At 46.2% G+C, this 24,975-nt stretch overlaps 1 protein-coding gene across 1 annotated transcript in view; it reads right to left on the bottom strand.

Annotated features, from left to right (window-relative positions):
• LOC144770466 (branched-chain-amino-acid aminotransferase, cytosolic-like) overlaps positions 1-24,975 on the bottom strand; it is a 167,354-nt gene that overhangs the window by 58,579 nt on the left and 83,800 nt on the right. Inside the window, exon 5 of the mRNA XM_078654990.1 lies at positions 17,055-17,174. Within this exon, the coding sequence (XP_078511116.1) occupies positions 17,055-17,174 (120 nt within the window). The remainder of the gene's footprint in view (positions 1-17,054; positions 17,175-24,975) is intronic.

The following is a 24,975-nucleotide window of genomic DNA, read 5'->3' as shown; positions in this document are numbered from 1 at the left end:
ATAATCACAACCCTTGTCAAGATGAACTCTCCAAGCCACTAAATTAACCTGAGCTCAGCCCCTTTTAGCTTTGGCACACAATAGAGGAGCTTAGTTTAGGGAAATGTGTAAAGAATTTATGCAGTACCAAAACAGTAAGAAGGTCAAAATGCAAAAGAATAAAAATCCCAAATCTAATTAGAAAAATAAAATAAAAAATAATGAACAAGAAGATGGCTGGTTGGACGTGATCCACATTGGCTTTGCCGCCCTGTAGCTGTCTTTCTGAAGAAATCGAAGCACAAAGTTGCAACAGATAACGACAGACAAGACCAATTACTGTGGAAAGAGAACAGGGGTCGATGCCGGCCCCTAATGGAGAAGAAATTTAGCGGATGGCCACGAGGGATACGGATCGTCAGTGCCGGTGCTCCTGGAGACATCATGAAGACAAGAGGCATACTGCAACACCCCGGGAAGAGGAGGACTGCTGGAGCGAGCATCCGCTGGAAGACACCACTGGTAAAGAAAAGGGATTGCACCTGTGGGGGCGGGGGAATCCGAATTGTGTCACGAGGGCCAAGTGGCGGTGAGTGAGAGGCCTCGACCAGACCACGAGTGCAATAAAGCGTTTGGGCCAGAAGCACAGTGTGGCCACAGGGATCTCCTGAAAACCCCCCCTCTCATGGGGCAAGTCGTCCTTCTAGAAGGGTCCATGAACCCAACCAGTGGAGAGTGTTAGTGGATACTCCCACAGAGTGGCACTACCAAATTGCTTTTGGTAAGATTGGAGCCCCTACTTAATCTGGTCCTGATGAATGCCAAGTACCCACAAGGACAAGTGGCAGAAACATGTTGACCTTTTCTAAAAATTTCACAGCGGTGACGGGATGATAGTATCCCTATTCACCACACTTTCCATTTTTAATCCCACACAGTCACCCTTTTGAATAAAGGATTTATGGGTGTACTGTGATGGCCTTTTAATACTCACCTTTTTTCTTTCTGGACCCCCACTCACTTAGAAGTGCATCCCTGTCTCCAGGTGCATGCCCGTCCTCAACCAAACGAGGTTTCTGGAGGGCGAGGACTGGCAGATGATGAAGCATGACACCTGGTGGTGTGTGATGCCAGTCTATTACTTTTTGTGAGATGCCCCACGATCATTAAGCACCTCACCCTTCTTTTGATTTGGTCTCACACTGGGAACGGTCTCTATTGTGTTTACTGACTACATCGACCGCCAAGGTGCAGTGATAGAGCAGAGGACGGAGGACAGACTTACCTGACCTCAACCAGGCGGCCCTGTGAGGCGACAGTTACAGAAGGCGGGGCTGCCATGGAGAGACCCCGCATAGAAGCCCGAGAAAGTAGAGGGGCCGTTAGGTGCAAGGTACCAGGAAAGTGTGTGTGTGGAGGGGGGGGTGGAGGGGGGAGACAGATCAAGCACTGTAGCCCCATGACAAGCTGCCTCACATTGCCTGACCGTAAGATGATGACAGTCGCATGAGCCACCCATGAAATGAAAGAAAGGCGGCCCTTCTCAAACAGGGGATAACTTCTCCTTTCATGGACGCTTATTGCTTACGCATGCCGGAGATCTCAAGGACTCATGATTTAGGGGAAGGTGGCTTCCTGAGGACAGGGGGCATTTCCGACCTTCCGAAAATATCCTCAGCGTATCCAGTTATTTTGCTGCTCCCGCTGAGAAGAGGGATTTACAGGAAAAAGGAGATACGAACACAGTCATGGAGCTCACTAAGGAGGATCTGTTGGCTTCTCTGAAGGAGTTGAAAGCTGAACTTCACACAGAGCTTAAGATGCATATGAAGGCCTCGCCTCAACAGAACAACTTACAAGATGTAGAATCCATTGGCGCAAGTTTGCTACAGGTAGAGGCCCAATCACAGGACACCCACAACAAGGTGCAAGAGCTCCATGCGTAATTACAACAGGTCCTGCTGAAGAATGAGGACTTGGAAAATAGATCCAGAAAAGAAAACATTAGAATTTCGGGTCTAGAGGAAGGGCCTGACCTGAAGGGCCTATATGCAGAGGTGCTTATGTCACATCAGCAGAAAATCAAAACCGAGAGAGCCCACAGAGATGGACGACAGGCACCCAGAGAACGATGGCACAACCGAGACATTCTGGTCAAGCTACATTCATTCAAGGTAAAGGAGGCCATACTTCAGGCGGCCAGGAAGAGAGATTCTTTAATGTTTCAGGGCTCTACATGCACGTTGTTACAAAACCTGGCGCAGTCAACCCTGCAATGATGCCAATAATTCAGACCAGTGATGAAAAAACTGACAGGACCACATCAAATATCACTGGCCTTAACCGTTTGGGCGGCCTTTTGAACTCAATAATAAAGCGCGACCTGGGGGAGGGACTGGATATCCTGGGACAACCGCACCTGGAAGCAGCAGGCGTCCGGCCCACCGCAAAAGGGAATGATACAGAGCTAAGCAAGACCTTCCAATGGTGGACCCAGCTTAGAAGACAACACTCAAAGAACTGAGGTGGAAAAGAGGTGATATCCTACACACTGACTTGGCCCGGATAGAAGAGATAATGGGAGAATATTCGCCTGGACAATCGAAGGACTTGAAAGGGATAAGAGGGGCCCAGGCTCTGACCGACGAGGTCATGTGGGACTAGGTATGGCTTCATGAAGGCTGGTGGAACCATTTGAATGCATATTCAGTGAAAAAGAGAGGAAGTGCTTCAACATATTATTGCTAACAGACAGCTGTGGAGGCGGGCCTTGACCAAGACGCCTGCTGACATGCCTTTTTCTCTTGGTTTGTAAAGTTGCTGGGGGTCAGAAGACTCCACAGCTGTTGCCCAGTTCTGTTATTAGTTTCATAGGGTTTAAAGGGTTTCTCAGGGGTCTCAGAGGGTGGTTTGGCTAGATACAAGAGACAGATACACACCGCAGGGGCTAGGGAGGCGGGGATGGATTCTAAGTGGGACGGGTCATGGCAGATCAATGGGCGGGGTGGGCCTACAGGGGGCACGGTATAGAGTAACAGGATTACAGTAGCATCTTGGAGCGTGAAAGGGCTGAACTCTCCTCTTAAATGCCAAAAAGTTTCAAAATACATGATATACCACCAACTTGATATTGTGGCACTGCAAGAGACATCTCAAGCAACTAGATGAAAACGGGTTAGCTACCCCCTGATCTATAAATCATCCGCAGGTACAAAACAGAAAGAGGTTGCGCTGTTTTTTCCTGGCACCACGAAATTCCAACCAGAAGGAGTCAAAGCTAATAGAGAGGGAAGAGTGATTATACTGAAGGGCAGACTTAGGGGGATATTATGAATATTTTGTTCAGCATATGAACATAACAATGGCCAAATTGCCTTTATTACCACTCTGTTACCTATGGTGGGAGGATTCGCAGAAGGCCGTGTAGTCCTTATGGGGGATTTTAATCTCACATGGTACTCAGAGCTAGATACAACACACCCCAACTGGCCAGTTTCTTCAAGGGCTCAAACCAGGCATTCAGAAAATGTGACTCAGGGATGCATGGAGGATTCTTAACCATACCACAAAGAACTTTACTGTCGTCTCCCTTGTACATCAGATGTACTCCTGCTTAAACTATGTATTCCTCAGTCAATGTCTGTTGGGCTCCTTACAAGCTGCAAAGATTCACCCTATTAGCATCTCAGATCACAGTCCCGTCTCTGCCTGTCTGACCTGGGGGTCCCGGGCGCGTGGACCGCCGAGATGGTTACCCCCGGCCCCGTCTCCCTAATGCAGGACCGGGAGCTACGCGATGAGCTGCGTGCAGCAATTAAAGAATACTTCTAATTGAACTTGTCAAAAAACACAACACCCTCGAATAACTGGGATTCCTTGAAGTTGGTGCTGAGGGGTAAATGCATTGAACTCAACTTCGCCTTCAACAAGCACAGGCAAAGGAGCGCAGCAGCCATGGAGGTAGAGCATAGACAAGTGAAACAGGAACACAAACTGACACCCACAGGTGCCCTTTAACGCTTCTCCTATGGATACAGGAATAAAGTAGGGGTGCACCTTGCAAGGCAACTCAGAGAAAATAGGGAGGATCTATGATGCGGAAGGGAACACTGAAAATTCAGATGAGGGTAAAGCCACGTTAGTTGGAGCTTTTTACAATGAGTTATACTGGGCAGCCTCTGCAGAGAGCTCTTCTCAGATAACGTACCTCGACTAGATTGATCTACCTCAAGTCACTCCCACCCAGAACGCCAGACCGGTCGTCCTAACTATCAAAGAAGACGTACTGCAAGTAATTGCGGCGTTAAAGCCTCATAAATCCCCAGGGCCCGATAGGCTGCCTGTGCATTTCTATAAAACATTTGTCCAGAGATCACTCCTCAGCCAACCAACCTTTTTAACGCTAAAGTGGCGGGCATAGCAGTGACCCCTTCGATGGCAGAGACCATGATAATGGTGATACCAAAGGCAGGGAAAACCCACCATCTCCGTTCATCGTGTTGGCCGATCGCCCTTCTAAATCTGGATGCTAATTTATATTGTGCAATTTTGGCAGGCAGAATGGAGGACTTCGTGCCGGAACTTATCCACCCAGATCAATCGGACTTCATAGAGGGCAGACAAACCATGATAATGTCCGACGGGTACTCCACTTGATCGACAGGGTAGACTGGCCCTTCTTTTTTCGCACACTACAGCGATTTGGGTTATGTGTAACATTTATCAACATGATTAAAGCAGACTACACTCAACTCTGATCCAGAGTACAGGTTAATGGAGTCGGCTGACACCCATTTCCCCTGGGCAGGGGGATGAGGCAGGGCTGTCCTCTGTCCCCATTGCTGTTCGCTCTAAGTATTGAACCCTTGGCGCTCGAATTGAGTGACACAGGAGATCAGGTTTAGTGCCGATGAATACAATTCTTTGCTATTTGCAGACGATATCCTGCTAACCCTTACCTTCCCCTGGTTATCGTTGCAAGCCTTACAGGAAGAAAGGGAGTATTGGGCTTCAGCTTCAATCTATCCAAATCTTCAAATGTTAAATCTTACTCTGTCAGAGAGGGAGATGACTTCTCTGCTCGGGACTTCCCCATCCCAATGGGCTAATCACACTCATGTACCTAGGTATCAAGATCACACCAAATCTGGAAGGGCTATTAAGGGCAAACTATTCCCCATATAACAAGACCTTAAACGATGGAACTTCTTATATATCTCGTGTCTGGGTCGCATTCAAGCGATTAAAATGACGGTACTACCAAAAATATTTTATTTGTTCCAGGCCCTCCCGACAGACCTAGAGCAAGATTTCCTCCCCAAATTATGTACTCTCACTACCAGCTACATCTGACAGAATGGAAGGGCGGGACTACCTTTTGCTCACTTAAGACGCTAAAAGAGGGTGGGAGGAGTGGCTATGCCTGATTTTAACCTCTACTATAAGGCAGCACAACTCCGGGTGATAGCTGAGTGGTCCATGAGCGAATCGGACTAACACTGGCTGCACATGGACAGATCGATTGTGGGCAGGATGATTTGGGATGTGCTTTAAAAACCAAAAAAGGATATACTCCAGGAATGCATATCTGAGTACCCCCACCCGGACCACCCTTAAGGTATGGGACAAAGTCAATAATGCAGCAGGATAGATGTCATTTCCCTCCCCCTACACTCCGATCCAATTTAATCCAGAATATCCCCCAGCAGCCAGGGTTGGAGAGAGGGTGGATGTCTGACACGGTTTGATCTCTTTCTCTTTCATAACTATGACATACTGACTTTTGAGCACTGCCAGCATTACTATCATCTCCCTCCCTCTACGCATTTCCATTATCTTCAGCTTAAACATTGGGCCCTAAACCCACTGGTCGGGGAGGGAGCCTGTGTGGAGAGTAGGAGCTTTGAAAGGGGGTAATCTTCTTCCTATATGGGATATTGCTTTCTACCCTGCACTCCCCACAACCCCGCCACATCAGCTTCTGGGAGCACACGTTAGGGAAGGAGATCGCAGGGGGGGGAGAGTTGAGATACCTCTGGAGAGACATTGCTAAAAACAACCACTCATTAGGCTTAAGGGAAGCTTATTACAAGATACTGTTTGATTGGTATCTCTACCCCATGAAAAGTAAAAAGATATTCCCATAAGCCTCCGACCTCTGGTGACGGTGCTGCAGGTTATTAGGTGACTTCCGTCACATCTGGTGGGATTTTAGCACAAATAAAAGATATGTTGGGGTATCCTGTACCTAATACACCTGAGTGTGCACTACTGGGTCTCAGAGATCACGGAATAGAAAACCTGTCAAAGGAAGATCAGGCGATTATGTGGCCATGTCTCGGGCAGCTAAAATAGCGATTGCAGCAGCCTGGAAGATGAAAGACGCGCCAGTGATGGCCCAGTGGCACCTCCAACACTGGAAAGTACTGATTATGGAGAGGATGGAGACCTCTTTAAAAATTACTAAGAATTTTAAATATAGATGGGGCCCTCTGGTGACATATCTCTCTGAGGGTCTTCCACTGGCTGGCAGTGTGCCTCCCCCCCACGATGAGAGCCATGCATCTATTCCGGTTTTAGATCATGCCTAGGTTACCCAATGAACCACTGACAGTACAAGGAGCCTATAGGATCGCCTTCACTACTAGTAACTTTGCTTTGCCACCAAGTCTACTCACTACTCTTCCATATCCTTTCTTCATCCTCGCCACCCTCATTCGGGGGGGGGGCTCTTTGGGTGTGGGGGAAGAGGAGTTATGAAGGGGTTCTAAATGTGTTAAAGCGTAAAGTTGAGCAGGTAGGCATGAGGAAGTTAAGGTGCCAAGCATTGCCTTTCTCTGCTGTTCATTGAGCTACTATGTTTCCTTTATGCACTGATTCGGCTTTGGGGAAAGACTAGACTATGTAATGCCACCAGCTGTATGTGTGTACTCTTAGTAAAAAGATGTTTGAGAAAAAAAGAATGAACAAATTGCACCCAAAAAAAAAAACCCATCTATTAAGGGGAGCCAGAGGGATGTACTTTTAATATTTTAAGTAGAAATAGGAGCAAATAGCACTAATGATAGTCACTAATGATAGTCACTGGTTGTGGTAGACCGGAACCTAGCAACAATTTGAGGCTGACCGTGATGGAGCACAGTTCAGATACACTAACCAGGATCGTCATGGACAATGATTTCACTTTCTGACTTGGTACTTCAAGTCTTAATCCACCACAGGAGTGCTCTTTCAAAGGCCCAAGACCTCAGGGGAGGCACTGGAGATTCACAGGGTGTCAGGCAAAGGCCAACGGCAGGGTTCGGTCTAGGCCCATTTGCCACTGGTCAGCTGGGTACTTCCAGGAAAAGGCCTCTTGCAGCTTTTTGTCTGTCTGTAGCCACACAGGAGGTTAGTTAACTGACCATTGGAATCCGCTTCTTTGTCCTGGATAGAAGAGAGTGCAGGTCCATTCCTCCATGGCTCCTCTCAGGTCAAAGACAGCATATCCACCCCTCTTCTTATCTTCCATAGGTCCAGAAAGTGTTCTTAAGTTGGTGCCTGGGGGTGCTACATGTATGCTTGGCACTAGCTAGTGGATAGGAATGACTCCAGGGCACACCCTAATAAATGGGCTTCAACCCTACCAACTTTGAGCCTTTTCAAGATGGTAGAAGTCTTCGGCCACACTCAACATGGGCTCTGGCCACCGGCCCTGGGCACGGCACCCATACCCACAGAACACGCACGTAACCTAGGCTTCATCCTAGACTCCTCCCTCGATGACCAGACAAGTCAACGCCGTCTCATCCTCTTGCTTCAACGTACTTCGTATGCTCAAGAAAATCTTTCGTTGGATCCCCACCAAAACAAGAAAGACCGTCACCCACGCACTGGTCACTAGCCGACTGGACTATGGAAACACCCTCTACGCCGGTACCACAGCCAAATTACAGAAAAAACTTCAACGCATCCAAAACGCATCAGCCAGACTCATATTGGACATCCCTCGCCAAGATCACATCACCGGTCACCTGAAAGACCTCCACTGGCTTCCCGTCAACAAGAGAATAACGTTCCGTCTCCTCACCCACGCACACAAGGCCCTTTACAAACTAGGACCCGAATGCCTCAACACACGACTGTCCTTCTACACACCCACCCGCCAACTAAGATCCTCCAATCAAGCCCTCGCAGCAGTCCCGCGCATCCATAGATCCACCATGGGAGGAAGATCCTTCTCCTACTTGGCGGCCAAGACCTGGAATTCTCTCCCCACTCACCTCCGCCTTACTCAGAACCACATCTCCTTCAGAAAGGAACTTAAAACCTGGCTATTCGATAAATAATGCACCCTCTCCCCCAAGCGCCTTGAGACCCTCTGGGTGAGTAGTGCGCTATACAAATTCCTGAACTTGAACTTGAACTCTGATGCTGGGTGTGTGTGTGGGGGGGGGAGTACTATAGTAATCCTACTGTCATCCCACATCTAACACTAAAATCTAGTTTGAGGCAGCCACTGTACCCACAACAAACCCAGACACAAATGTTTGGTAGGACACAAGCAGATTCCTTCAGCAACCAAACAGATGTTCCACAAGAGTTGTCTTGGCATACCGTTATCTCCCCTTTCAAGCGTGTCCCAAGTGTTATATGTGAATCCAGCAGACCTGTCAAGCAGGACTGGACACTCAAGCGGAACTTGACCCTGTTGTATCAAAAAGGATACCCACATGCTGTGGAGTTCAGAGAAGTCAACTCTGCCCATTCAGGTCAGTATACTGTTTAGTCCAGGGAGGCATTTTACACCTTTTCACACCTATTCAAGGCTAATTAGTGGCTGGTAGAAGCTGGACAGGCAATGTATGTTAGCCTCCAGGAACGTCAGGCAACTTTCTGAAAGGTACTTTTTCTTAATATTTATAAGAAATCTGGCTTTATCATTGAACTCAATTTTTAATAACTACATAAAATAGTTATTGAATTACTTATTTTAGCTAGTCCCATTCCTGAGATAGAGTATTATTATTTTAATCTGTACCCTGGTTTTTACATTGGACAGCTCAGCATAGCTTTTGAGTGCTAGTTGTAGGGACATGCGAACATACCATTTCTACATGTCCCACTTTTAAACGCCAAGCACCCTGGCTTGTGGGCTACAAAGCCTACATAGAGGTGACTTACTTATTTTTTAAAAGGGAGGTTTTAACCTCTCAAAAAATGTTATTTTGAGAGGTTGAGTTGCAGTTGTTATACTGCTAAAGTCAGCTACAATGGAAGGCCGGAAGTCATGTTAGCACTGCCACTTTATAGGACGGCACAATAGATGCTGCAGTCCACTAGTGGCATTTACCTTCCAGGCCCTGGGTACGTTTTCTATTATATACCAGGGAATTATGGGCAAGTTAAATATACCAATTAGGAATATGCCATTCGACTACGTTAAAAGGTGTCTAAGTTCACTCCTGCAAGCGGCAGGACATCCCGCTGATTTCAAAACCATGATCTTAGACCCTTATGGTTAAGGATAAATAGATGGTTGAAGAGATGTTCAACCTTCTATCTGTTTTGACCAGTAACAAGTGACCACCCATGTGATCCTGGTCCAGTATGAGTGCCCATGGTCCCTCTGGGTGCCCAGGAGCTGCAAAAAATACCACAAGGAATAGCTTGAAATTAAAGGTTTTGGCACCTCTTTGAAACAAATAGTGGCAACTGGCCCACTGCAATTCAATCTATTGCTATGACAGCCAAAGGGACCATTTTAGAACTTAATTAGTTCTTATATTCCTAAAACTGATTCGGATTTTTAGTGGTCACTAATACCCATCCACATGGCCAGCTTTACATCTTGGAAGCTTCAAATACTTTTTGTGGGTGGGATTTTTGTTATTGTGTGAAGGGTTTAGTAATAACCATTTTGACGGCTTTGGGTTGAGCTATTTTGGATGTGCCTCCTTTTATTCAAGAGCTCCTAAAATAAGGAAAAAAGTATTCTCAACTGTATTCCGTCACTCAAAAGTGTTCATTTTGTTGCTAGATCCAAGCGCTTCTGAACATTACAGAGTTAAACTGAAGGATCTCTTCACAGTATACCAATACTTCTGGATACTAGTGTTGGTTACACTTCTAGTACCTAACGTAAGAAAAGTATGGAGAAGTTTCTGGCCATAACTTAGGCCTACCAGGTGATAGAACCATCAAGTGCACTAAAATACTCACCTGTCATAAAAGTTATTTTCATTTTATGAATTAAAAAACGAGTTGAACATTGATGCTATTGCTATAGTCAGACTGGTTCGGAGTGTCTAAGCCCCTACACCTCTTGGAGTGAGCCTTAACCGCGCGTCCTCGCTAATCTGAGAGATATAAGAAAGTCTCTTGGTTGTCCTATTTGGAGTGCACCTCTCTTGTGGGCCTGGGGCACTTGTGGTAAACGTGTTATTTTTCAGCTTTACAGGACCACAAGCACAACACTATGTACTTCTTTACTGTTTGGTAGAGCCAAATAGTGTCCTCCACAATATATATGAAGAGAAAGTGCTATGATGAAGCATACCACTTTCAGGAGGGTGAGGGCTCAGTGTCATTTTAATGAGTTGCTCAACCACTTCACCATTCTACTGCTCCTCATAGAACTTAAAACCGTGTGTGCTGCTCACAGGACCCATCACACTAACAGGTTAGGGCCCCATTTCCACCTTCAGTATTTTGTGTACATTACATTGAATGTCAATCCTCTGAAGGTTTGGGAAAATGACATACAACATTTTTCAGTGGCAGCCTCACAGGGCTGCACCTGCGGCCTGTGCTGCACTTGTTCCAAGCAAGATACACGTCTCTGAAGTTCTTCCTCCACAGCATAGCAGCATGGCATGGCTTCAGAGAAAGAAATATTGCTCTTACATGACTTACAGGGCCAGAAACACTCACACCACTCTTTGTTTCAGCTCCGTCAGCCAATTTGCATTCATACCATTTCAATCAACTTCTTTAAGTTGGTGATTATTCCGGTTTCCAGGTGAGCAACAACAGAAGCGAGTTTGAACCCTACCCAGAGCAGTCAAGACTAGGCAGCGAGTCAAAGTATGTGCACCTCACCCAAGTCCATCGATGTGCGCGGGTTTACCAGAGTGCAGCAGTGCAGGGTTCCCCAGATATATCCTGATGTGTGCATGTGTGGCCGACCCCCCTTCTGTATTATTTTTTTATTTGCTATTGTTAGCCTGCTTCTGGTGTGCAACTGTTTCACTCCTTCCCAGTTTTGTTTGTGTCTCTGAAGTGGCAGAGTTGAGGGGATATGCTGAGGAGATGCAATGTCCATCCTGGAGCTGGGGATGTGTAAACATACTCTGTAGAGATCTTTGTGTGCCCACTATTTTTCAGGGAATACTAATGACAAGATAATTCTGATGCCTAATGCAAGTGATGAAGAGATCTGTGATTTCTTTAGTCATTGTTTTGACTCAACGTAAAGTAGCTTAGAGGGTTCATGTTTGGGCTTCAAAATGGAGATTGCAGGTTTGTATTTTATGTAGATAGCTCAATGGGGCACTGCTTTTGTCACAGAGACCATTTTGTCACCTGCAATTAATAAAGGACAGTCCTTCTATAATAGCGCAGTGAGCTAAGAAGCAGCATCAAAGAGCTGCATGGAAACTGAAAGTCGTATGTTTAGAACAAAATTGGGTTTTTAAAATATTTTTGTGGGTATTCTAAAATGGGTTCTTTTGGACAGTAATACTTCTTATTAACCCCTCCCATGCTCGTGACGGAACCGTTCCGTCACGAGCCTCGGGTGGGCTGTGCTGGTGACGGAACGGTTCCGTCACGACCCGCTCGCCGCGCCTGCGCGGTGCGAATTCCGCGCCTGCGCCGACATTCTAATGGGCAGGCGGGTCCGTGACGGAACTGTTCCGTCACAAGCACAGCTCACCTTAGGGCCGTGACGGAGCGGTTCCGTCACGAGCACGGGACCGCCGCGCGGCTCCGCCTCCCCCTTAGCGCTGCGGCGGAATAGCCGCCGCAGCGAAGGGGTTAATGCAGCCTGCCCCCAAACACTTCCTATTGTAAATCCTGAGTTGGTGGTGAGGTTTACCAACACTTTTTGCTGAGTTTGCGTCACAAAAGTGACAAACTTGGTGCAAAGTGGGTTTTTTAGGGGTGGGGGCGGGGAGGGTTTACTTTCGAGCAAAATCCTAATTTTCATTACAAAGCAGCCCTACATTAGCGGTATGTGCTAATTTGTATCAAGGAGCATACTATCAGTTGTACATGGGCATTTCCATGCAACCACCCTCGGATTCGAACGCCAATCCCTGTCAACTAACATTGATAGAAATGGACATGCAACAACAAATTGCAAACTACGTCTTGTCATGGCAGGCATAACATCAGAGAAACGTTATGTTTTCTCCATACTTGTTGAGCTTTACAAGATTGCACCTCCTGGTTTCAAACTTTCCACTAGACCACAGCAGGGATGTTGGTGATTATGAGGCCAAGGGATTGCCTTTACCAAGAAATGCCACAATGTTAGGGGCTCTATTCAGATGTTAATGCCGCTTTTATTACAGAATATTTGTGTTTGATGAATAAGACATACTTTTATAATATGCTGCAGCAGTAAGCAAGAAACAGTGATAGGTCTGATTGGTTCATAGAAAAAGCTTTTGCTAGATGCCAGGGCCCTGATCATTAATTGTATTATGAAACATTATAATTCATTTATTTATTTATTTAAAACATTTGTATAGCCCGGCTGTCACCTTACAGGCATCCTGGCACTGAGATATCTCCAGGGGGGGGAAGCACGGGGGGAGCAGCAGTACAGTGGCCAGCAAGTTAACATTTAGGAAACAGCCAGGTTTTGACACGTTTCCTAAAAGGAAGGAGTTCTTTTGTATGACGGATTCATGTAAATAAATGTTTATACATTTGGCCATTTGAATTGCACTAAATCATTCTGGTAAACAAATCAGAAAAGGAGTTATATATATTATTTTGCAAACTGATTTTCTGCATATTTGAAATTTTATAGTGGTAGGCCCAACGGTAGCATTGTCGAAAAATGCATGTACAGTATAGTAGGCCTGAGCTGGCTATAGTGGCAAACCAATTAACAAAGGTATTGGCCTCATATGTTCCTTGGAAAAAGTTATGCTAACCGTCATGAGTCTCTATAGGTAATGAGAAAGGCAATAGGGCGGATACATTTATTGTGAAGAATACGTACATGGCCAAGAGTTGAGTGTGGGTTGTATTACACTAGGTTAAAGGCTACAGACAAGCCATTGCTTACTTGGAATCTTCTCACAGTTTACTAGTTTAGGCAAGAGTTTTGATGTTAGTTAACTCCTCTGACAAACCTTGGATATCGAAGATTTTCACTGTGATAATCCTTGTACCTCTTCGAAAATGGGATTGTAGAGCATTTTGCCGATCTTAATTGTGTACATATTTACACTTTCATGACTGTATCCCTAATTGCTGCTGTGTGGTGCCTGAAATAAGGTTATCCGATGCATTTATGATTACAATTTAAAACAAAGGCAGTAGGCCAGAGAGATTTCCTGTAAAAAGCATCTGTTAAAGTCAATAGGCTTCTAAGGTTGGACTATTTGTTTTGATTCATGAGGTTCCATGGCATTTAAACAAGATGCTTAAGGAGCAATAAACTTATAACCTTGAAAATGTTTTGAACGTGCACATGTGCGTAGCATTCCACCCTTGGGCTTGGTCCTGTACTGGTTCAAAATGTTGATGTCCACCAGTGACATGTTTATCAATGCCTGATGAGTGTGGCCTGAAGGCTTGTTGGTCACATAACTGACCAGACTTCAGTGATTGTTAAAGATGGTTTTAAAATTAACTGGACACATTCTAGAATGCAGGTGAATTTGTTTGGAAGAGGGGCCACTCTCAGGGTTTCGGGATACTGAAAATAAAAACAATTGGGCTGATGTGTGGCCCAATTAGAAATGGTCAATGCTCCCACCAATTAGTGACAAATCTTCAGTGCTCTCACCACATACAATCGGTTGCGGCTTCAATTGTTCTGGATGACGAGACAATATCAGATGGTGCAGGTACCCTACTTTTGGACTCTATGTTTTGCCTACCTTAACATGCCACTAGGTACAAGTAATTTGCATACATGAACCTGAGAACGTTAGCCAGAAGATGTATGTAGGCGTTGAATACTGGAGGTGGCAGTGTTGTGTATCGATTTAGATTCCGTATGAATTTCCCGATTCATGCCCTTATATAGGTACAACTCACATTGCCCTTATATAGGCATAGAAACCCAGTCCTTATTTAGGCATGGCCCATGCTAACCATATTCAGGCATGACTACTTACATCCGTTCATCTACGTCACCATGATTTCTTGGAAAACCAGACTCTTAAGCCGTTAGGGACATCCCCTTGCTTGAATATTGATTTCTCCAAGAAACTCATTATTATGCACAAACATCTATTCCTTAGAGGTTCATTCATGACGTTCATATGCCAGACTCTTACGTTAATACTGGCATTCCTAAACACTTTCAAGGTATAAATATACCTTCACTTGCTATGGCTACTTGCACGACGCAGCTCGCCACAGCAAGTACCGAAGGAAACCAACTCCTCAGCCTACGCACTGACCAGAAGCTGTCATCCTCCTACCGAGAATCCGGCTCCAGTGTTTCTGACTCCGCTTGCGGGGTGTTGGGAAATCGAGTCCCGGGAAAGAGATACCAACCTCTCTCATGCTAAGGTATAGAGCCGATTAGAACCTAGAGAAAGTTTGGAAATTCTTGGCAAAATGAAACCAATGCTAAACTAGCACCTACTTCTTCCCTCGTACTAGACCTAGGTTAGGTACATTGGGATAGGCATGTGTTAGAAGCACCAGTTGAGTATTTTACCCTGTGTTATTTATGTATGTGTTTGTATATATGTCATAGCAACAGACCATGCTATTACAGTATTATTTTATATTACTGTGTACGCTGTACGCATTATACTTCGCATTCTGTCTTACGATTATAGCAGTGCATATCTGTTGCATGAGAAAGAAGACTGTTTAATAAACCCTTTTTATTGAAACACCCGTCTCTCTATTTCTGTGCAACTCTGTAGAACAAAGCATGCACGATTGACTGATTGAAATAGTTATCTATTGTTTTCAGGACTCTGAAGAGATTGTTCCGACTCTAAGGGCAACAAAGTGTCATGTTTATGCGGTTGTCAGAGACTAATCCCCTTGTTCATTCGAGAAAGTTTCTAGTGACCTAGTTAGCTGGCACAAACAATTAAGGGTAATGTACTCGATAGAGATATACTGACCTCAGTCAAATCTATAGTGTATATTATTCCAATGCGGAATTAGGGATATAGGAACTACACTGCAGCAGTGAGGGGCTTGGGATACTTCATGTAACAAATGCCAGGCTGAACTGAAACAGGCAATTGTACTGCATTCAGTCACAAAAGAATGAGTCACTTTAGACGGGCAAACAGGAGACTTCTGAATGAATCGCTGAAGCAACAAAGAATGATGTTTAGGTGAAACGTGCAGAAGGAGGGTGCTCCGCTGGCTTGAGTCTTGATGTTGTTTGATGCATTCTCGTACATGTGCTAGTGCTGAGCTGCTGCTGTTTTTGTAAGGAATCAAGAATGGCTTTTCCAGCAGTTGGTTAGTTTTGAGCCGCTTTTGACAGTGGTGTCCTAGACTTATGAACACCTGAAGGAGAGTCTTGGCAGATCGGAGAGTTTTGGTGGGGTGAAAAAATGTGTTGTCAACAATTTTGAACTGAAAGAATGAGGCCATGCGAAGACAAACGAGAGTCCTGGAGAAGTTTTGTGCTCAGATTTTTTTTGTTCAGGGTAATGTGTCTGTAATTTAATTACTTATTCAATAGTATTGTACAGAGATGCTCTGCTAATTAAAGTATTAGGTTGCTTTACATGTGAATAACAAATACAAACATTAGGACTGAACAGAAAGCTATGATGAAAGGTACGACGTAGGCAAGAATAAGAACATGTAATTTTGCTGGAATAAAGGATCTTCTAGGTATCGCCTGAACAATGAAAGAGAAGGGATGGACTGCAGGTCTGCAGGAAGAGAGTTCCAGAAATGCTTTCAATTCACGTACTTTTAACTACAAGTTCCTGTTTCTGAGTGCATTTTGGCCATTTGACAAGCAGGGTAAAATGACCTCTTATGGAGGCTTGTTTAGTTCCTAATCAAAATGCTTCCGGGCAACTTTTAATATTATCACGCTTGTGGGTATTTTGCTCTGCCAGTTCACTTACAAACCTGTTCACCATATTTAAAGTAGTGCTGTTAAAATATGGAAAATATAAACTAACAAGATTGCCAGGTATTTTAACAGTTAATGCTGTTTTCTGATAAATGCAGTACAATGTACAGCGGTATACACTGGTACAGTAATAAAGTACAAAAGCATTTATTGTTACCATTAGAAAAACTTGGTTGCAAGAGATTTGCAAAAACATGTAGTAACATTGCTACAGTACATTACTTCGCATTTATTCAATCTCTAAATCATGAGGCGACATACCCAGGGGTGTAGTTTGGTCAATAGGATTTGGGGGGGGGGGAGCTGTGGGATTGCAAGCACATACTGGTAAAATACATTGTACGACGAGCAGGGCGCATAGAAGGAGCTAGAGTACAGCGGAAAGGGAAACAAATGCACATTGATTGGGGTACTAAATGAGAGAAAACACAATATCTTGTAAAATAACCAACATTTTTAAGACTTTCAAAACAGTGAGGGAGAGAGTGTATTTGTGTTTTTGTATGCGAGTATGTAAAATTTCCTTGTGAAATCAGATAGGCGCCACACCATACCCGACTGAAAGCAGCTGTACCCAATAAGTTTCAAGAAAATACATTTATTAAGAAATAGTAACACCCCAAACACCCCCCTCGCCATTTCCCTGCACATACAGATTAGGGAATTTTCTCCTGATGTTGCAAAGAAGGCTACATATATCTGCAAGACGCAGGTTCACTTTGCAGATATTGGTGGAGGAAATATTACTGAGAGGGCATGAAAAATTATGCCCATACTCACTCACCTCCATCCCGATGAAGGTTGGTCGAACGTAGAGGCTGGCTGCATCAGAGTATGGCGCCCAGTCCTGGTCAACTTCAATCAGCTTACGAATACATTCCAAGAGCTCTGCTTTGTCAAAGGACTGAAAAGTGGAAAGAAAGGTGTCAAAGAAACACTGATAGCGAAACATTTCTTGGAGAGCCCAATAGTCACTCAAAATGGAAGTAAACACTCATGCACATGCAGGGAAACAACTGAAGCGGTAGAATCCTACAATAAACAAACCTGAACACTAGATATTCAGTATCGGGACACAAAATGGCCAAAATAATCTTATGTAGCGTTATTTAGCTAGCTGAAGACCAAAGATCCTTTGTGAAAGTGATCTTCCAAGAATTTAAAATCTGTAGGATGGCGAAAATGAGAAAATAGAATAAAAGGCATCAGAGAATGCCTTGATGTTTATGGTTTCTCTTTCAGATCTTAGGGCTCTTGGTAATTCTGGGAGCGCCCAGCGGTAAAAATCGTGAGTTTTTCCCAAACACAATACACACACACACCCCCCAGGTCAGGGTACGCCTTAGCGTGCGTATACCGCCAGAGGCCTGGTCCTGATGAAAGCTACGCTGAACTAAGCAGTCTCTAGCAGAAACATGTCAACCTTTTTCCACAACTAATTGAGGATACAGCTGGTTCAATTTTATAACCAACACGTGTCCGCTACACTTGATTTTAATGATCGCATTCTGTCCTTTCATTAAAATTACTTTTGGAAGCAGTTTGCCATCTTTTAAATACTTCACTCACTTTCTTTCACTAGCACACAGTTCAAAAAAACCCGCTCCGCTGTAACACAGGCGTTGTAGCACACCGGGAAGACATTCGGTCTCCAGGGTGAGATCCCAGTGATGAAGCAGGTCACCAAGCAAGTTGGTGAGTGAGGGTTTTTTCTCCATCACGTATACACTCCCCCGCATTTCGGTTGCAATTTTCACTTTTCTTTTACGCCATAAATATAGATGTGTGAAAGGCTGGAGCATCTCAATTGTAAATTGCCCCTTCCCTTAAAACCTACCTTTATTCAAATTGCCTTTTCTTACAAACCGCTGCATTAATTGAATTAACAGGTTATTGTGTTTGGGAAGTGTAGTAAACATACCAGTATGAGTAGAGTTGCAGCCTGAAGAGTTTTTTGGATTCACATGCTGGAAATCTATTTCCCCATTTAATGGTTGGGTCCTGAATCATATCTTTCTTCCTCCTTTTTGTGTGCGAGTGTTTGATGGTAAGTCCGTCTCCTGTGTGACATCAGACTGCACCCCATAAGTTCCCGTGCATGGTCACCATTTTCAGATTTTTTTCTCCTGTGCTAGTTGAATCTTTCCCCGCGTTAAGTGTTGTTCACCTCGCCGGTTTGCTTTACCCCATTAACGTGGCAAACCATAAAACTTCTCAGACTAACACTGGTAAGAAATGATTTTGTTGTGCAGCATGAATCCTTTTCTGGATTCACGAGCGGAGCATTGGATTACACAGCCGAATTTTGTTCCTTGGGGAAGATGAGTTGAAATGGGGTTGAACTGGCCAACAGGTGTTGCAGCATTCTCTGTCCCACAAGTGTTTGTTTATCTGGATGTTTACACAGTAGTGTTTTGTGAAGGTGTGTGTGGAAGACCATGTTGCAGCACTGCAGATGTCACTAATGGGTATGTTTCCTGGGAACAGTAGGGTTGCCCTTCCTCTGTCTCATTAAGTGTGCCCTGGGAGGTGTGGGCAAAGTTTTCCCTGCTTTTGTATAGCAGGTATGAGTAGTCTCCACTAACCATTGTGCAATTGTCCCCTCGCCGGAGTACCATTGCCCTGGCGAATAAGACAAAGAGTTGGTTCCCTTTTCAAATAATTGTTGTCTCTTGTAAGTAGTAGGAGTGCCCTTCGCCAGTGGCAGCTGGTACATCTTAAAAGTGGTGAAGCAAAAATCTTAGAATTGAATATAAAGTGCGAGCGAGCTTGACTCAAATCACCACTCTCTCTGCTTTCACACAGAGACATCTTTCACAGCACTCACACAGGCACACTACTCAACCTGCGCTCAAACACATCACTCAGGCTGCACTCCCAGACACGTCACTCTGGCTGCACTCCCACAGATGCACCACTCACCCTGCACTCAAACCAGACGCACCACTCACCCTGCACTCCCACAGACACGTCACTCTGGCTGCACTCCCACAGACACGTCACTCTGGCTGCACTCCCACAGACACGTCACTCTGGCTGCACTCCCACAGACACGTCACTCTGGCTGCACTCCCACAGACACGTCACTCTGGCTGCACTCCCACAGACACGTCACTCTGGCTGCACTCCCACAGACACGTCACTCTGGCTGCACTCCCACAGACACGTCACTCTGGCTGCACTCCCACAGACACGTCACCCTGGCTGCACTCCCACAGACATGTCACCCTGGCTGCACTCACACAGACGCACCACTCACCCTGCACTCACACAGACGCACTCACCCTGCACTCGCACAGATGCACTACTCACCCTGCACTGACACAGGCACACTACTCACCCTGCACTCACACAGACATATGCCTCACCATGTACTCTGAAGCACATCACTCACACAGGCACCACTCACCCTGCACTCACAGACATCACTCATCCAGCACTCACACAGACACATCACTCACCCTTCGCTCTACTCACCCTGCACTTACAGATGCACACGGTTTCACTCTCCCTACTCTCACAAGCATATACTGCTAACGCTAAACTCTCAAGGGCACACCACTCATCCGGTCCATTCAAACCAATCAACCCTCGCTCATGAAGGCATACTGCTCATCCAGTGGGCTCATACAGTCAGACAACTCACTCTGCGCTCACACAGACAGACCATTCACTGTTGAATGCGACAGATACACACCCAATAACAGAGATCAGTCGCCCTGTTCTCGTCTCTCAAGTCAGGCAATCTGCCTAGCTAGTCCCTAATTCTGAAGAAGCCTGGTGGTTGCAGCCTTTACACAACCTGTAGCATAGTGCAGCTCTTGTGGATCTCAGGACAGGATCTCAGGACAGTCTCCCGAGACAACCTGGTTACTCAGATACTGAGAATGCCAGTAAAAACATGCACGGTCTCCCTGACTTTAAAGTGGATGCAGCCGCTATACAACCCACAGCACTGGTCTCCTGGATCACTCCTGGATCCTGCCACTCTTGTTGCATGCCCAGCCCTGAACTAACCCATAGCATGCCGCTAGCAAGCTGTGGTATGTGCACCCCCACAGGTGACCTGCAGAAGCTAAACAATAAAAAAACACTAGGTTGAGTGCAGTAACACATTCGTTAGAGTACCCTACTTCAATGTGAAACAGCATGGAGTAAGGCTTAGTTCAAGGACATACAGCATTAAAGGCAAGGGCCTTGAGGGAGTAGCGGTCGACACTCTTCTGGGGGGGATTTGGCATTGGGATCCTGCCACGCCTCAAACTGGCTCTGACCCACTCCAGGATAGTGGGTTCTCTTTGTTATTGAAATGGTCTTCTTGCTCCTTTTCAAGCTGCTCTGGCATCAAGGGTGCCGCCATGTACAGTAGGTCATCATCAGACTAGATGGACTGAGGGTTTTGATGGAATGTGGAATGCCTTCAGGCAGTAGTTGAATTATGTACATAGCTACATGATTTGGTATTTCTTTTTTAAATATGTTTTTATGCTGGTCTCTTTTATGGCTATTGGCAAGAATAAAGAATATTGACTGACTGACAAGTCTTTTGACTTCTTTTCACAACTGTAGGAGTTCTTTTTCCTTTAAGGGTATTGCCTTCGGAGGTACATGTGGCAGTAGTTTGGTGAGTTCTATGCAGCAACCGTGTCTTATTATATTTAAGAACCAATTGTCTGAGGAGATTGACCTCCACTCCTGGAGGAATCCTCCTACCCCCTCCCAACTGGTGTTTTATGGTGGGGCCTGTGGCCAAATAGTTACTTGCTTGGTGGTACCCCCCCCCCCCCTTTGCAGGATTTTCTCCCCCACAAAGAGCTGCCTTGCCGGATGTTGCCACTGTCCTTGGGAAGGCTAGTGTGTGGTTTGTTGGCATAAGCCTTGATGATGTAGTTGCCATAGGGCTGGTGAAAACCCAGTCCAGCGTATTGTATTATATTCCTCCTCTCATTAAGGACCATCTGAACTGCAAGGCACCCATGGCTTTGCTTGTCTCATTGCCTTTCCTTATTTGTTGGGGTGCCTCATCTACGGCAGTCCCAAAAAGAGCTTCCCTGTGAGAGGCATGTTGATGATGGATGCCTGCACCGTTGATGTGGGTGCATTATTTCTCTTCATGGCTGACACCGTTATTATTATTATTATTAAAATGTATAGAGCGCGTAGTCACCCTGAGGTATCCCAGCGCTGAAGAACCCTACACCAGTGGGGGCTGAGGGTGGAAAAGGGGGGGGACAGTAGATTAGCCGAGACAGTTTTTAGGTGAACCAAATAATTAAGTCGGGGTGGTTAGAGAATAAGGGAACAGGTGGGTTTTGAGTCGTTTTCTGAATCTTAAGTAATTCGATTCTTTTCGCAGGTCTCGGGGAAGGGCATTCCATAGACGCGCTGTATGGATCGAGAAACGTCTACCACCCGTGCGGGCTTTCTTGAATCTGGGGACGGCGATAAGGGACTCGCTGTCCGATCGAAGAGATCTAGGGGCTTTATAGGGTTGTATGAATTTCCTCAGAATCGGCGGGCCCTGATTCTGCAGTAGCCTATGGGCAAGGCTTAGGGCTTTGAATGTTACTCGTTCCCTCACTGGGAGCCAGTGGAGGAGTTTCAGGGCAGGTTTGGCTGAGGTTCTGGCAGGAGTATGCGTGAGTATCCGAGCGGCCGCATTTTGGATTTTCTGTAGTTTGTTTAGGGTTGCTTCGGGAGCGCCCAGGTATATGGCATTGCTATAGTCGAGCCTGGACAATATGAGGCCTTGGATGAGAAGTCTTTGCGATGTGGGTGGAAGGAGGGGCAGGATCTTTCTCATCGATTTGAGTAGCCCGAAGCAGGTACCTGCTACTTTTTTGGCCTGCGTGGTGAATGAAAGGTCCGTTTCGATCCATACTCCCAGGCTCTTTACTTCCTGTTTAGGGACAGGGGGGGGGTCCTAGGCAGGGTGGCCAGATGTTCACAGGGAAGGTGGGTCCCTTTTGACCCAGAAGGAGAATGTCAGTTGTAGAACCATTCAGCTTTAGGGTTGAGTTGTTCATCCACCCTTGGATCTGCGTCAAGCAATTGAATAGGTCCGCTGGCTGCTGGCTAGGGTGGGAGAGGGAGACAACTAGTTGTGTGTCATCCGCATAGCTGACAATGCTCACTCCGAACGGGATGACGACCTCCTCCAATGGGGACATATAGATGTTAAACAGTGTGGGGCTCCGGGAGGAGCCCTGAGGCACACCACATTGGAGGGGTGTGTCGGAGGAGCGAGTGTCATTTTCCCAGATCTGGAAGGAACGTTGGGCCAGAAAGGAGGAAAGCCAGGATAGAGCGGCGCCTTCTACTCCTACCTTCTTAAGCCGCTTGACCAGGAGTTGGTGGTTGACGGTGTCGAAGGCCGCGCTCAGGTCGAGGAGGATCCCTGCCACTGATCCTCCCTCGTCTAAGAGCGCTCTGGCCTCCTCCACTGCAGCCAGGAGGGCGATGTCGGTGCCCTGTCCTGGGCGGAATCCTGTCTGCGAGTTTTTTAGCAGATTATTGGATTCAAGATACTGGGAGAGTTTTTTATTCACCAGTTTCTCGGCAACCTTGCTGGTCCCGGGGAGGAGGGATATTGGACGGTAGTTGGCTAGTTCGGCTGGGTCCAAGGAGGGTTTTTTTAGCAGCGCCTTAACGACTGCCGCTTTCCAACTGGGGGGGACGACTCCCTGTTGGAAAGAGGCGTTAATCAGCTTGGTGAGGGGAGGGATGATGGTGGGAGCGACTTTAAGGGTCCGGAGCAGTGCGGGGTCCCTGGGGGATCCGCTTTTGATGGATGTGAGCGTGATCTCTACTTCTTCGTGGGTAATTTGTCCCCACGAGGTTAGGCGGGGGGTGATTGACGTGTCAGGGGGTTCTTCGGTCTCGCTCACATAGGAAGGGAGCTCCGGGGGGATGGAGTCAAGGATTTTTGGGATTTTTTCTTGGAAAAAATTGGCTAGCTGACTACATTTCTCCTGGTCTGCCCTTGGGTCTGGGGGGTTTCTAGGGATGGGGTCAGGGACCTTAAGCAGTTCTTTCAGGATGGTATAGGTTTCTTTGCTTGAACATGCAGCTTTTTCAATTCGTTCCTGAAAGAATCGACTTTTTGTCTTGTCAATTGCGGATTTATAAGCTGAAAGGGAGGTGGAGTAGGCGTCCTTGTTGGCGATGGATTTCTCCTTCCTCCATGACCGCTCCGCTCTTTTGCAGTCCTGTCGTAGTGACTTGAGCTCTGGAGTATACCATGGGGCTGATGGTAAACGTTTATTGTATCTGAGGGAGGAGGTTTTGGGGATAAGGATGTCTAGGGAGGATGTAATCCAGGAGCAGAACTGTTCATCGGCCGTTATGGCGTCGGAGGATAATACGGGGGTAGTCTTAGAAAGGATGTCCGACCATTCTGATGGTATGAGTTTATGCCATCGTCTGTCGTTGACTTGGACTTTCACGGGCTGGGTTGACACGATAGGGGCCTCCCATGAGAAGGGGACTAGAAGATGATCAGACCAAGGTAGTGACAGAGGTGAACAGGTGGTGATATTGGCATTAGTAATGACGGGATCTAGTAGGTGTCCTTTATCATGGGTGGGTTCGTTATTGACCAACCTGATATTGAGTGACAGTAGGTCTACTAATAGGTCCGAAGCAGAACGGTCAGTGGGATCTGTGAAGTGAAGGTTTAAGTCGCCCACGATGAGGAAGTTGGAAACAGAGGCGGCTAGTTGGGAGGTAGTTTCGGTAACTGCATTGAGAAATTTCCCAAGGGTACCTGGGGGTCGATAGATTAGAAGCCCCGAGAGGGAATGCATCGGGGAAGATTGAAGGGAGAAGTGACAGCTTTCGCAGTTGTCAATTTGGGCGTCACTGGTTCTGCAGGTAAGCTGTTCCCGGTAGATTATGGCCAGCCCACCTCCTCTTCCTTTTGGTCTGTGGAGGGTTTGGATGAGGTAACCTAGGGGAAGGGCGGATACCGCGTCTGCGTCGGTGTTGTCGGAAAGCCAGGTTTCTGTGAGAAATAATGCATCTAAGCCTTGATCTTCAATCAATGCATTAATTTCTAGTGCGTGTTTGGGGAGAGAACGACAGTTGAGAAGGCCGAGTTGAAGACTGGGGTTGGCTATGGTCTGAGTGGTTGGATAGCAACGCGGGCAGCTTGTGAAGGGTTTACCTGTATCAAGAATGTAGCGACAACCATGGATTTTTGTAGGTCTGAGATCCAGAAGCGTGTCTGCTGAATATGATGAGTTTGGCAGCAGGTTCTCCTTAATGTGCTGGGGATCTTGAGTGGAATGTTTGTATTTCTTCCATACTCGAGGAGTAACCACTGTGACTGGCTCTCTGACTGCTTCCTTACCTTGACCAGTATGTTGGGTAGCACGGGTAGGTACAAGTTTGCCTTTTGTGATAGCATCACAGTTTCGAGGAGGTAGCTTGATTGCTCTCTATCTTCCTCGAGCTAGACCCCAATTGTGTATGCCGAGCTATTGATGAGGGCATGTACAGGTCGTCCGAAGGGGAGGGCCTTGAGCAGTCGACACCCTTCTCTGGAGATTTGGCATCTGGATCCTGCCAATCGTCAAACTCACTACCTCTCCAGCAAAGGTTCTCTTCATAATTGAAAAGGTCTTTGTGCTCCTCTTCTGCTGCTCTGGCGTCGAGATAGTCGAGATAGTCACCCAACTAGCTGGACTCTGAGGGTTTAGAAAGAA

Source organism: Lissotriton helveticus, chromosome 7, assembly GCF_964261635.1.
Source record: "Lissotriton helveticus chromosome 7, aLisHel1.1, whole genome shotgun sequence".
Taxonomy (NCBI): Eukaryota; Metazoa; Chordata; class Amphibia; order Caudata; family Salamandridae; genus Lissotriton; species Lissotriton helveticus.
Note: the sequence above shows the minus strand (reverse complement) of the source record. Positions and strands in the feature narration are given on the sequence as shown.